The sequence below is a fragment of the Chanodichthys erythropterus genome, chromosome 14, assembly GCF_024489055.1.
Source record: "Chanodichthys erythropterus isolate Z2021 chromosome 14, ASM2448905v1, whole genome shotgun sequence".
NCBI classification, from domain to species: Eukaryota; Metazoa; Chordata; class Actinopteri; order Cypriniformes; family Xenocyprididae; genus Chanodichthys; species Chanodichthys erythropterus.
This window is the reverse complement of record NC_090234.1, coordinates 37,520,896-37,535,155: the sequence shown is the minus strand read 5'-3', so window position 1 is coordinate 37,535,155 and position 14,260 is coordinate 37,520,896. Positions and strand designations below refer to the sequence as shown.

The 14,260-nt window shown below is 36.5% G+C and overlaps 1 protein-coding gene across 3 annotated transcripts in view; it reads left to right on the top strand.

Annotated features, from left to right (window-relative positions):
- Positions 1 to 14,260, top strand: part of myo10l3 (myosin X, like 3) — a 92,188-nt gene that overhangs the window by 55,783 nt on the left and 22,145 nt on the right. For all 3 annotated transcript variants that reach the window (XM_067409222.1, XM_067409221.1, XM_067409223.1), the window contains 3 exons: positions 11,500 to 11,606; positions 12,592 to 13,029; positions 13,159 to 13,192. In XM_067409222.1, the coding sequence (XP_067265323.1) occupies positions 11,500 to 11,606; positions 12,592 to 13,029; positions 13,159 to 13,192 (579 nt within the window). The remainder of the gene's footprint in view (positions 1 to 11,499; positions 11,607 to 12,591; positions 13,030 to 13,158; positions 13,193 to 14,260) is intronic.

Genomic DNA, 14,260 nt, shown 5'->3' with positions numbered 1-14,260 from the left:
ACCCAAAAATAAAAAAAATTCTGTCATTATTTATTCACATTCATTTCTGTAGTATTTTTTCCATACCCATCAACTGTTTGGTTATCCACATTCTTCAAAATATCTTCTTTTCCGTTCAGAAGAAAAAGGCAATTCATACAGGTTTGGAACAACTTGAATGTGAGTAAATGATGACAGAATTTTCTTTTTTGGGTGAACTATCCCATTAACTGACACTAAGTAGTCGTTACACAGATATTTATTTACTTTTTCCACACTGCACTGTAAATGATCACTCATTGTCTTCAATAAACGTTTTAAAAAAGTACAGCATTTTGTGTGTTATTAATTTAGTCAGATTGTGTTTGTCTGTAATTGTGACTTTGATGAAGATCAGAGTCAGACCACATTAATAAGTAATTCATGCAGAAATCCAGACATTTTCAAAGGGTTCACAAATGTATTCTCACCACTATGGTACTCTGAGGGGATTTATTTGTAGTGAACACACAGATAATACCGCGATATTACCATCATGGAAGTGTCAAAAGATGCATGGTGCCATTTCTGTGGTAATGTTTTGCAATACTCATAGGGGAATTTTTTCAGTCTGGCGTTTTTCCCCCCTCTCTTCTCTCTTCATTCTTTCCTCTTTCTTCCTCATACTTCCTCTGCTCTCACCCCCCTCAAAAAAACCCTCTCCACATCTTGGTAGGGAGTTTTGCGGTCCCTCACTTTACTGAAATGACTCATCTTGATCTAGTCGGCCTGAAACAAGAGCGCAGCACTTTAAGGGCGTTTGGCAACAGGAGCGCAGCAGCTCTGAAAAGAACACTTTCTGTTCTCCGTTCAACAGTGTCTATTCATTCTTATCTTGTAATCAGTCAATTATTCTCTCTCCTTGGTCATTCTCTGCCACACATTAAGCACGGCAGTTCAGTCAGGCTGTTTTTACAGTAAGAGGAGCTCTGAGGTTTCAGAGGAACAGGAAGGCACTGTAAATAAAAGACATTCTTGTGTCCTTTGATTCAGACCACTTTTCTTTAAATTAATTGAATCCAGCGTGCTCTGTGTTACTTCCTTTGGGGTCTTGTGGTTTCTGGCTTTCCTGAGAGCTAGTTTGGGTATCTCTTTATCAGGGGTCACATTGTTAGCTTGATGGTGCCTTAATGCAGTGTTGCCATGATTACTTGTGTTTAGGTTTGATTTGAAGCAGAGAAATTATCTCATAAATCAAATAACTTGATTTAATAAGACAGTGATGAACTGTCAGTGCTCCTTGCAGTCACGAGTAGGTCATTATTAAGGAAAGCCTATTCAAACTAAACAATTAGTTGACTTCAGTATGCAGGCCACGTATAATGATCATTATCGCAAAATATACCTGGACAAGGTCATTGGGAACACCACACAAAGTGCACGATTGTATATTATTGCTCTTATGAGGTGAATATATGTCAAATTAATTGCTATAAATGTATAAGTAAAAGGATAAAAGGACCTGAAGTACTGATTTGAGTTTATATATATATATATATATATATATATATATATATATATATATATATATATATATAGATATATATATATATATGTATGTATATGTATATATATGTGTATATACATATATATACATATATACACATATATATATATATATATATATATATATATATATATAAACATATATATACATATACATACATATATATATATATATATATATATGTATGTATATATATATATATATATGTATTAGGGCTGTCAATAGATTAAACATTTTAATCTAATTAATTACATACTCTGTGATTAATTCATCTAAATTAATCGAATACATAATTTTTGCTGTGAAAGTATTAAATATTTCAATTCAGATGAATCAATGCAGGGTTTTCCTGGGTCAAAAATGGTCTTCGGTGGTGACAGACATGGTCATCCACACAAACAGTAAAAGTACCCTACCCATGTGATCTGCGAGCCCGATACTGACAATAAAGTACCCGTCACTCTCACTGTAATTCTTTCTTGCCCTCTTTGCAAAAAAAAAAAAAAGAAAAAAAAAAAAGATTTTATAGATTTGTAAGAGATGCTTTTTTGCTAAACTTGATAAGTATTAAAAAGTAGCATTTAGAAGTTATATTAACTAATAATATAATTTTCTACCATATACACTTGAATGCACCTAGCTAACAACAACTTGCTTTGTTCTGGTTTCACCTCACTCCAGTCTAAACTAACTGATTTTATATTAGGTAGGCCTAATTTCCTACACATTGTCATTTAAATAACCTGAAAATACTGTGGATTATTAAGGCTAATTTTACTAACCACTCTTGCTAAATGGCGTAAGCAGACTTATGTTCTCATTTCAGAGTTGTTCGAGTAAATGATTCATTATAGACCGTGTGGACAGATCAGTTGTTGTCATGATTCATTAAAATGAATCTGTTCAAATGAGTCATTAGGTCGCGAATTGGACATTAGCGGACGTTGACGCGTTGTGTGCGAATCGCGACTGCAAATCATTGCAAAAGATTTGTCAACACAGAAATCACTTCACCACTGGATAGGATTTTCTTTTTGTTTACTGAAAGTGTGGTTTATGTCAGCTGCACGCGCAGGGCGCCTGTCAGAGAAGATGAGGTGACGTTCTTTTGAGCACTATTCACACCTAACGGTTATTCAGGAAAAACATTCTCCGAATGCGCCTCGTGAAACATGGATTTGGTCTTACGAACTTTTAGCATCGTGTCAGCTGATTTAGATATTATGTGTGAGGTAGAGATAGTGCAAAGACGGTGCTTACTTTGAAGACAGAGAGAGCTTGCGCACACAAGAACGGCTCCAGGTTCAAAGGTCAATACGGAATGGATTAATCTGCGTTATTTTTTTTAAACGTGTTATTTTTTCTCAGATTAATTAATCGAAATTAACGTGTTATTTTGACAGCCCTAATATATATATATATATAATATAAGGTTTTTTATATAAGTAAGGTTTTCTTATTATTAATAACATTATTCAGCAAAGACATGTTAAATAGATTTAAAGTGATGGTAAAGACATTTATAATGTTACAAAGATCTATATTTCAAATAAATGCTGTTCTTTTGAGCTTTCTATTCATCAAAGAATCATGAGAATCAACATTTCCACAAAAATATTAAGCAGCACAATCGTTTTCAACATCAATAATAATAAGAAATGTTTCATCAAATCAGCATATTAGAATGATTTCTGGAGGATCATGTGACACTGAAGACTGGAGTAATGATGCTTAATGTCAGCTTTGCCATCACAGGAATTAATTACATTTTAAAGTATGTTAAAATAGAAGAGTTAGTAGTTTAGTCATATTTATTTTTACTGTATTTTTGATCATATAAATGCAGCCTTGATGAGCATAAGAGACTTCTTTCAGAAACATTAAATAAACCTTACCGACCCCAAACTTTTGAATGGTAGTGTATATTCAGTGAAAGTTATTTTGCATTGCATGGAACATAACATCTGAGATTGTTTTTATGATAATTCATGATGAAAATTCATGATAATTCATTTATTATGATATGGCATACATATAAATATAGTCATGTAATTGTAATTGATTAGTTTTAAGTCATAAAAATGCTAAAACAAAAGTGCCATATCATTTAAATTTCACAGAAATTTAAAACAATTTCAGATAGTATGTGCCATGCAATGCACAATACGTCTGAATTCATCACGGCCTCAATAGAGGATTGAATGTAATGCAGTATTTCTCCTTTTCCTAGAATGTTGCTTTCTGTCTCCTACACACACATGCATAAAGACACTGAAACAAATGAATTGAGATACACACACTGGACACGCAGACTCACTCCCTGCTGAATAGAGTCATGCTTTACAAATTGTTTAGCTGTAAAATAGCCTCATTGTTCTGTGGTGGGGTCAGGGCTGGACGGCTCCAATTTGTTATCAGCACGTCAGAGCTCCAATGTACTCAAGGTCAGCTACTCTAACCTACAGCTTTCACTGCTCTACTAGACTCCACGATCATACATGTTAAATAGCCTGTTGCCCTAATGGACCTAAGGAAAGCTGGCAACCTCATGACAGAAGCTGGGCTGATGGGCCACTCCATGTACAGATCTTATCCCAAAATGCAATTTACCCAACACTGTCCGCCACAAAAACAAAACACGTATTTGTCCCCCGCCATCACCAATCGGTTTGTTTAACCCTTTCTGAAAAGACCAGCTCTGCATCCGAAATCGAATACTTCCCTACTATATAGGCAAGTATGCGAAAAATGCTATGTCAAAAGAGTAATATGTCCAAATTCATAGTAGGCAAAACATATCTGGATGACCTACTACTTTCCCTGAGATCCTGAAGTGTGCATTCAATGGACATTTTACTATTCCATGAGGCCACAGGAGGGGATTTATGAATGGAAGTGAAGTGATGCAGCTGACCCTGGTTGGTCATGTGACCGTAACATCATGGTGGATTTAGCATGTTTGAATTTCATTCATACTACCCATATTCATACAGAAGTATTCAGAACATACTTTTTTAACGGTTGCAAAGTACTGTATATTCAAATTCAAATGCAATATCTACTCAGACAGTATGTGATTTATGACGCAATGTAGTATAGTTGTGTTTATGTTGGATTTCTGGTGTCTACACAAGATTTCTTAACTAGTTTAATGTCAACATGAATTACCATTCATGACTCATTTTGCTTTCATAATATGACATATTTTCAAGTTAAATAAGATATTCAACAAGAACAAAAGTGTAGGGCAGGACCTGGTTTGTATCTGCTGGAAATTAATTGGATGTTGAAAAGCAAATGTTTTCCAAAATAGACTGATCTATGGGAGTTTGCCTTAAGATCTATTTGGCAATTGGTTAACATTATCCAACTGGCCAGATTTTGTTTTTTGTAACAAAGTGGGCCAAATAACTGTTTGCAATAAGATCAGAACATTTATAGCAGTGATTCTGTGCCTCTGGACTCCATCCAAGGCCTCCCTTTGCCCAAGAAAATATTTAAAGGCCCCCTGTCTAAGCTGGTACTTCTGCTATAATAAAAAAACCTGAAAAATATCATATGTATTCATATATTTGTGTGTGTGTTTGTTTGTCTTATTGGATCCCCCTTGAAGTTTGCGCAGCTCCTTGGTCCCCTGATGTAGAGGAAGTAAAAATAGTCAATTTTGATTTCAAGTTGACTTTAAAGGTACAATCTGTGATATTTTTTTTCCGCTAGAAGTCGCTAGAAGCCTATTCAAAACAAAGGCGTAGTTTGATGACGCCAAGTTTTAGAGCGGAAACTTGGGATATGTGGTCTCCATCTCAACGGACGGTGCAAAAGAATAGGGATTGGAGTCTGGAAGAACTCATGTTCGTGGATGCGATTATTAACGTTACTGTAGTATGAAGCAGAGCAGGACCGAGTGTTGCGGGAGCTGAACGAGGAGCTGGAGCGATTAATCAACACATGCCTCACGAGCAGCGGGACTTTTATTATGACACAGTCGCCGGCGCCGCTTCCGCTTTTCCGGTCATGAGTTTACGGGAGCTGTCCTTGTCGACAGAACCAGCGGCAGATGGTAAACAGTAATTATGTTCCATAAATAATTAACACAATCCACCATAAAACGTGCAAGAAGTAAATAAGGAACTGCTTGAAGCAAGCTAGTGGTTTGCTGGAGGCTAGACACTACTTCCGCATTTGTCCACGACACTGTTGTCATGTGGTTTCTACGTCAGTAAAGGTGGTAACAAAGGTAACTGTCGTCATTGACAGGCGACTGCACTGCCCCGTGTCACTGTTTAGAATGGGGATTTTCTCATTATTTACAAGTAGTTGAAAACATTAAAGATATTGTAATCAGCTGGACAAAATATATAACACTAGCCTAGTGGTTTTTGGATATTTTACTGCAAAAATTGTACATATTGTACCTTTAACCAGCAAGAATTATGTCAACCGGCTCCACCACAAAAACGGTGCTCTGTTTCCAATTTTAGTTCAGTTTTGCTGGGGAAAAGCATGGCTATGCACAGTATACATATCAAAAACCTGCATTTAAAGGGATAGTTCACCCAAAAATGAAAATTCTGCCATCATTTACTCACCCTCAAGTTCACACTCTGCTATAGACAAAGGAAGATATTTGATGTTTGGAAACCAAGCAGGTAGTCAATGGGGGGCGAGATCTGCTTGGTTACAAAAATTCTTCCAAATATATTCCTTTGTGTTCAGCAGAACAAAGAAATTTACACATGTTTGAAACAACTTGAGGGTGAGTAAATGACAGAATTTTCATTTTTGGGTGAACTATCCCTTTAACTTATATTTAAAAAAAAAAAAAAAAAAAAAAACAAATGAGAGAGAACCATCTTGAAGATCCTGCTTGTTTTCTCCTGTAAGGTTCAATAGGTGACTTTGTGTGCTTTTTGTCTTCATCAGTCAGGAATCTACAGAAAAACCACAGTCAGGACTCTGGACCAATGTCATTTTAGGGCCACATGGAGTATTATTAGCAGCAGGGAGCGGAAGATCAGACATCAGGCTGTGCTCTATGGAGGTTGTTTGATCAGTGTTTACCCATATGTTCCACACATGCCTTTCATGTAGCTATATAAATACAGTCTCTAGTAAAACAACAGTTTAATGTATTCCAGCAAGTCTTGGTGACAGATCAAGTCGGCAGTCAAAGCTCCAGACTATGACCTATGACTGCGTTGGTCATTGCTGTACGTGTTTTGCGGTCCACTATGGTTGTTATCATGGCTCAAGGTCTGTTTTGTTTTATGATTTCATTCAGGAGTGTGATTGTGATCAGTAGAGAATGCCTGTTCAGTACAGGTCCTCTCGAGCGGTGGTGCTGGCTTTTGTTCGTGGTGTTTTTGTGAGTGTCAGATTTGAGGTGGAGGTGAGAGGAGGGGGTGTAAGATCAAGAAAGGGGTCTGGTATTGTGTTTCCTTGCTTGAAACAAAACAACTTGTGTGTAATTATATCCATGCTGATTGTGTTGTTGAGGAAGTGTGATCCCTAGATCGGGGCTCAGGGTTTTTTGCGTGGGATGGGGGAAGGATGTGGACGAGGAAACTTCCTCCAGTCTGTGCGCCTTTGCAGCTGTGTGTCGTGATTACAGTAACATCTGGGTCATCGATTCCAGGAAAATCTCACAATGGGATTAAAAGATCTGTGGGAGGCCAGAAGTGATGATGTGTGTGTGTGTGTGTGTGTGTATATGTTGATGTTAATTGAAAGGACCTGATTCTGGTAACGGTAATGCCACCATATACAGACTGGTATTCGCATATGATGTATGCCCACAAAGCTACTAAAGACGTATTTAAACAGTTCATGTGACTACTGTGGTTCAACCTTAATGTTATGCAGCGACGAGAATACTTTTTGTGTGCCAATAAAACCCCAAAATAACGACTTTACTCAACAATATCTAGTGATGGGCGATTTCAAAACACTGCTTCATGAAGCTTCAAAGCTTTAAAAATCTTTTGTTTCAAATCAGTGGTTCGGAGCGTGTATCAAACTACCAAAGTCACGCCCCCCCAGTGGTGAACAATTGACATTTCAAAACACTTATGACATAACGAAGCCTCGTTTACTGAAATCACATGACTTTGGCAGTTTGATACGTGCTCCGAACCACTGATTCAGGTTCGTCTTACGGGTTTGGAATGACATGAGGGTGAGTAATTAATGACAGAATTTTCATTTTTGGGTGAACTAACCCTTTAAGCAGCACAATTGTTTTGAACATTGATAATAATAAGAAATGTTTCTTGGGCACCAAATCATCATATTAGAATGATTTCTGAAGGATCATGTGACACTGAAGACTGGAGTAATGATGCTGAAAATTCAAATTTGTCATCACAGGGATAAATTACACTTTTAAATATATATTAAAATAGAAAACAGTTGATCTAAATTACAATTATAATTTTTTTTACCATTTTTACTCTATTTTTGATCAAATAAATGGAGCCTTGGTGAGCATAAGTGACTTCATTAAAAACATAACTCTAACGTTTTAACTGTATTTTAAAATGTGTAAAACATCAAATTAGCATCAAAGTACTGAATGCACCTTTTAATGTCAAGTCAAATCACCTTTATTTATATCGGGGGAGCCCACTCCCGTTCCTGTAGATCTACCTTCCTGCAAAGTTCAGCTCCAACCCTGATCAAACACACCTGAACAAGCTAATTAACAGCTTCAGGAGCACTTGATAATTACAGATGGGTGTGTTGGATCAGGGTTAAATCTGAACTCTGCAGGTAGGTAGATCTCCAGGAACAGGATTGGGCTCCCCTGATTTATACAATTCAGATTGTTTCAAAGCAGCTCCACAGTAATAAACACGAAAATGAGAGTCAATGATACAAACGTCATCAAATGTGACCAATTCAAATTGTCCTGTAAAGTAGCACTAAAAATACAGTAGTGTCGTTATTCAGCTCAAGTCAGTTGAGTGTTGATTCAGTTTAGTTCAATAACAATTCATTATGAAATTAATTTGATTAAGCCATAAGACAGCTCTACAGAACACAAGTGTCATCATTCAGCTCAATTCGGTTACAATTTTGTCTGTGCAGTAAAATAAATAATATTATTACTAGGGCTGTCAAAATAATGCATTAATTTTGATTAATTAATCTGAGAAAAAATAACGTGTTAAAAAAAATAACGCAGATTAATCTATTACGTATTGACCTTTGAGCCGTTCTAGCCACCATTCGACTGTAAAATGAAGGAGGCAGATGACTGCTGCACTGACAGACAGAATGAGCAGAGGTCCTCCCTCTCTCTTTCTTCAAAGTAAGCACCGTCTTTGCACTCTCTCTACCTCACACATAATATCTAAATCAGCTGACACGATGCTAAAAGTTCGTAAGACCGAATCCATGTTTCACGAGGCGCATTCAGAGAATGTTTTTCCTGAATAACCGCTAGGTGTGAATATTGCTCAAAAGAACGTCACCTCATCTTCTCTGACAGGCGCCCTGCGCGTGCAGCTGACATAAACCACACTTTCAGTAAACAAAAAGAAAATCCTATCCAGTGGTGAAGTGTTTTCCGTGTTGACAAATCTTTTGCGATATCCTAATAACAGTCGCGATTCGCACGCAACGCATCAACGTCCGCTAATGTCCAATTCGTGACCTAATGACTGATGATTTGAACAGATTCATTTTAATGAATCATGACAACAACTGATCTGTCCACACGGTCTATAATGAATCATTTACTCGAACAACTCTGAAATGAGAACATAAGTCTGCTTACCCCATTTAGCAAAAGTGGTTAGTAAAATTAGCTTTAATAATCCACAATATTTTCAGGTTATTTAACGTAAAGGTGCCTTCGAATGAAAAATTGAATTTATCTTGGCATAGTTGAATAACAAGAGTTCAGTACATGGAAATGACATACAGTGAGTCTCAAACTCCATTGTTTCCTCCTTCTTATATAAATCTCATTTGTTTAAAAGACCTCCGAAGAACAGGTGAATCTCAACATAACACCGACTGTTACGTAACAGTCGGGGTGTACACCCCAATATTTGCATATGCCAGCTCATGTTCCCAACATTATGAAAGGCATTAGACAAGGGCAGCCAGTATTAACGTCTGAATCTGTGCACAGGTGAATCAACAGACTAGGTAAGCAAGCAAGGACAATAGTGAAAAATGGCAGATGGAGTGATAATAACTGACATGATCCATGATAACATGATATTTTTAGTGATATTTGTAAAATGTCTTTCTAAATGTTTCGTTAGCATGTTGCTAATGTACTGTTAAATGTGGTTAAAGTTACTATCGTTTCTTACTGTATTCACAGAGACAAGAGCCGTCGCTATTTTCATTTTTAAACACTTGCAGTCTGTATAATTCATAAACACAACTTCATTCTTTATAAATCTCTCCAACAGAGTAACTTTAGCCGTTAGCCACAGAGCACAGCCTCAAACTCATTCAGAATCAAATGTAAACAATATAACAGTATACAATACTCACATAATCCGACGCATGCATGACGAACACTTTGTAAAGATCCATTTTGAGGGTTATATTAGCTGTGTAAACTTTGTTTGTGCACTGTTCAAGGCAAGCGCGAGCTCTGTGGGCGTGGAGCAGGAGAATTAAAGGGCCAGTAGCCCTGAATCGGCTCATTTATAATGATGCCCCAAAATAGGCAGTTAAAAAAATGAATTTAAAAAAATCTATGGGGTATTTTGAGCTGAAACTTCAGACACATTCAGGGGACACCTTAGACTTATATTACATCTTTTAAAAAGACGTTCTAGGGCACCTTTGAATGACAATGTGTAGTAAATTAGGCCTACCTAATATAAAATCAGATAGTTTAGACTGGAGTGAGGTGAAACCAGAACAAAGCAAGTTGTTGTTAGCTAGGTGCATTCAATTGTATATGGTAGAAAATTCTATTATTAGTTAATATAACTTCTAAATGCAACTTTTTAATACTTTTCAGGTTTAGCAAAAAAGCATCTTCTCTTACAAATCTATAAAATCACTTTTTTTTTTCTTTTTTCTTTTTTTGCAAAGAGGGCAAGAAAGAATTACAGTGAGAGTGACGGGTACTTTATTGTCAGTATCGGGCTCGCAGATCACGTGGGTAGGGTACTTTTACTGTTTGTGTGGATGACCATGTCTGTCACCACCGAAGACCATTTTTGACCCAGGAAAACCCTGCATTGATTCATCTGAATTGAAATATTTAATACTTTCACAGCAAAAATTATGTATGCGATTAATTTAGATGAATTAATCACAGAGTATGTAATTAATTAGATTAAAATTTTTAATCGATTGACAGCCCTAATTATTACTGAATTGTAAGTGTCTTCTAAACCTCAACTAAGCCAGCCAAAGGCGACAGTAGCAGGAAACCTCAAACTCCATCAGATGACAGAAATTAAGAAAGAAAAAAATCTTCAGAGAAAACAGGCTCCATTACTCTTTGGTATTACACTGTAGGTTATTCTTTTAATAATTTATAGATATATTGATACCATTTATTATACAGATCTTCACTTTTTCTTCAGCTGTGTTCCTGAGGTTTCTCTTCTGAGTCAGTGAGTAAAGGGTTAAGCCTTCATGTCTCTTTTCTTTTAGAGAGAGAGTGAGGGTGTGGCCTGCTCTTTGGCCGAGAGCCACTCTTTCCCCCTCCCCTCTCTCTCTCTCTCTCTCTCTCTCTCTCTCTCTCTCTCTCTCTCTCTCTGTCCATGCACGTCAGTCTGTCTGGAATAGCCCGAGCAGCAGCAGTAACAGGAAATCAGAGCGCTGTGGTTTCAGCACAATGGCAGAGCTCCACAGCTCAGCTCCCTGTAGCCTGTAGCCTGCTGAGCACACTTGGAGACGTGCTCACACCGTCTGGAGAGAGTTAACAATCAGTTTACCTAAACCTACCCTCTTCCCTCTCCCTCTCCTTGTCTTTCTTCTTTGGTGCCTTGCAGGTGTTCCTGAAGGAAGCTCTGGAGCAGAGGCTGGAGAAGGAAAGAGAAGAGGTGCGCACAGCGGCTGGTATGGTGATTCGGGCCCACATACTAAGTTATGTGGCAAGGTTAGTGCAGCTTTGTGTGTGTTTGTGTATAAACACGCTTCGTTAAATGGGCTCGGGTGAGTTACCAAAGACTGTCGTTGTGACTTCAGTTACTTTTTATTGAGTTGAGTGGATGCATTGCCATAATCGAATATGTGAATGAGGTGAAAGTTGCATCACGCAATGATTTACCAGAGCTGTGTGAATCAGTGTATTGAGAGCAAAATCAAGTGGATTAGATTCATTATGAAAGTGCAGGGAAGCAAATGAGGTTTATACCATGAAAAGTCGTCAAGAGTATCTTTTCACTGCAAATACTGAACAATAAGCACTACACACACAGGTAAATACATTTACATGCTGTTTATTCATAAATCAGTCAGTTTTTTTTGCCAGTTTTGAGCGCTGTTAGCGTGATTGGGGATTTTATGTTGGTTTACTGTACATGGTTTACTGTACGTTATCCATAGAAAACATTCAAATAACCTGTTAAACATGAAAGTATTATGCAATCATTTAAGACATTTCTCCTTATAAAGAACCTTTTTGGCATAAAGGGATCTATAAAACTGAGTCAAGAACCCTTGGGTTGTACATAGAACCCCATTGATCCTTGTTTTTTAAGAGTTTACTCTGATACCATAGTAAATCAAACATGACAGACGTCAAAATACTTTCAGTCCAGCATTGCAGGTTAGATTTTTTGATTTGCGTGGCCTGGTCCAAATGTATGAGAATTGTGGCACAGATCAAACACAGATCTTTTATCTAACTAGAGTGTTTTATATTAATGACCGTCTCTCATATTTGTGATTGAAACTGAATATTTTGGATTGTGTGGCTAATTGCTATTAAATGAGTTACTCATGCATTAATGACAGAGTTGTTTATTATATTGAGTAATTGCCATAATATACTCATAATTACTATAATATCCCTGTAAACTAATCATTAATGAAAAGCCTTGAGGGTTCGCTCTCTAATGTTGTAATTATTTTTCTCACAGAAAACACTATAAAAAAGTCCGGAACAGCACCATCACAATCCAAAAGAACTACCGCGCTCACTTCTGGAGACAAGCCTTCCTTCGTTTCCGCTCCGCTGCCGTGGTCCTCCAGAAACACCTCCGCGGACAGAACGCCCGGCAACTCTACCGCCAGCTCTTAGAGGAAAAGCAGAGGAGAGAAGAGGAGGAGAGAATAAGAAGAGAGGAAGAAGAGAGAAGACGTCAAGAGGAGTTGAGGAGACTTGAGGAAGAGAGACGAAGACTAGAGGAGGAAAGGAAGAGAGAGGAGGAGGAGGAGAGACGGAGGCTTCAAGAAGAGGAACAGAGAAGGAAAGAGGAGGCTTTACGGATACAGCAGGAAGAGGAAGAGTTGAGCAGGAGGCAGGAAGAGCTCAAGAGCAAACAGATACTGGAGGATAGAGAGGCAGGGCACAGCAGGTAAAACACATTCTGGGCAAATGTTTGACTTTCAATTTGGGTCAACCAAAATCTGTGTTGGCTGCTGGACTGTGCTCTTAATCTGCTCTGTCTAAAAGGATATTCTCGTGTTTTTTTTCCTCCGATTAGGAGTTTAGTGGAGAAAAATCATCACAACCACAAGGTATTATTTTTTATTGGATTTGATTTTGTATTCTCATGAGAGAGATTTCTAATCTGGAAAGGATATAACTCTTGTATTGTCCTAATTCTCTGTCTTCACTTACAGAAAGTCTTTGGCAAAACCGTAGTACAATCAGGGTAATGCCATGGTACTGTGCTATTTGGGTCAAAAATCCTCTTTTAAATTCCTTAAGTAGGTTGTAACCGTAGTTTAACAAAAATGCTCCACTGCTTATATTATATTATATTATATTATATTATATTATATTATATTATATTATATTATATTATATTATATTATATTATATTATATTATATTATATTATATTATATTATATTATATTATATTATATTATATTATATTATATTATATTATATATTTAACACCATATGTATATAAATATTATAAAAAAATAAATTTTTCACCAAATCAAGCCATATGGTGCAACCAACATACAGAAAACATTAAAAAGATATATATTAAAATTTGATGATAAAGTGAGGATCCCTGCAGACCTTCATGACTGTGTGTCGCTGTCAGTAATCCTCTTAAAATATCAGATAATGTGACATTTTTAGGACATTTGTGAGGTTAGATCTGGTTGTAAAAAATCATGTGGTGCAACTCCCAAAAAACATAATGATATTTATGAATTAAATAGATTTTTCATTAAAAAATAATTGTATGTTTGTATTTTTTTTTTTGAAAAATACATTTTAAAACATTTTGAAAATAATAAATTAAATAGATTTTTCATTAAAAAATAATTTTATGTTTGTATTTTTTTTTTTTTTTTGAAAAATACATTTTAAAACATTTTGAAAATAATAAATGTCTACACCAACATGTAACATTTAAGGAAAAAATCTTATTTCTTACATGACAGTCACATGCCATTTTTAGTCATTAAATTTAGACTTTTCTTGAAATTGTTTTTTCAAACTTTTTTTTAACTATTTTTATAGCTTATCATGAAAACTCATATATGTCATTGGCCCATATACCTGAATAGAGTACCCCAGGGATGACGTGTTTTTGTAGGCCAACCCGGAAGTTAGCGGCGCACGG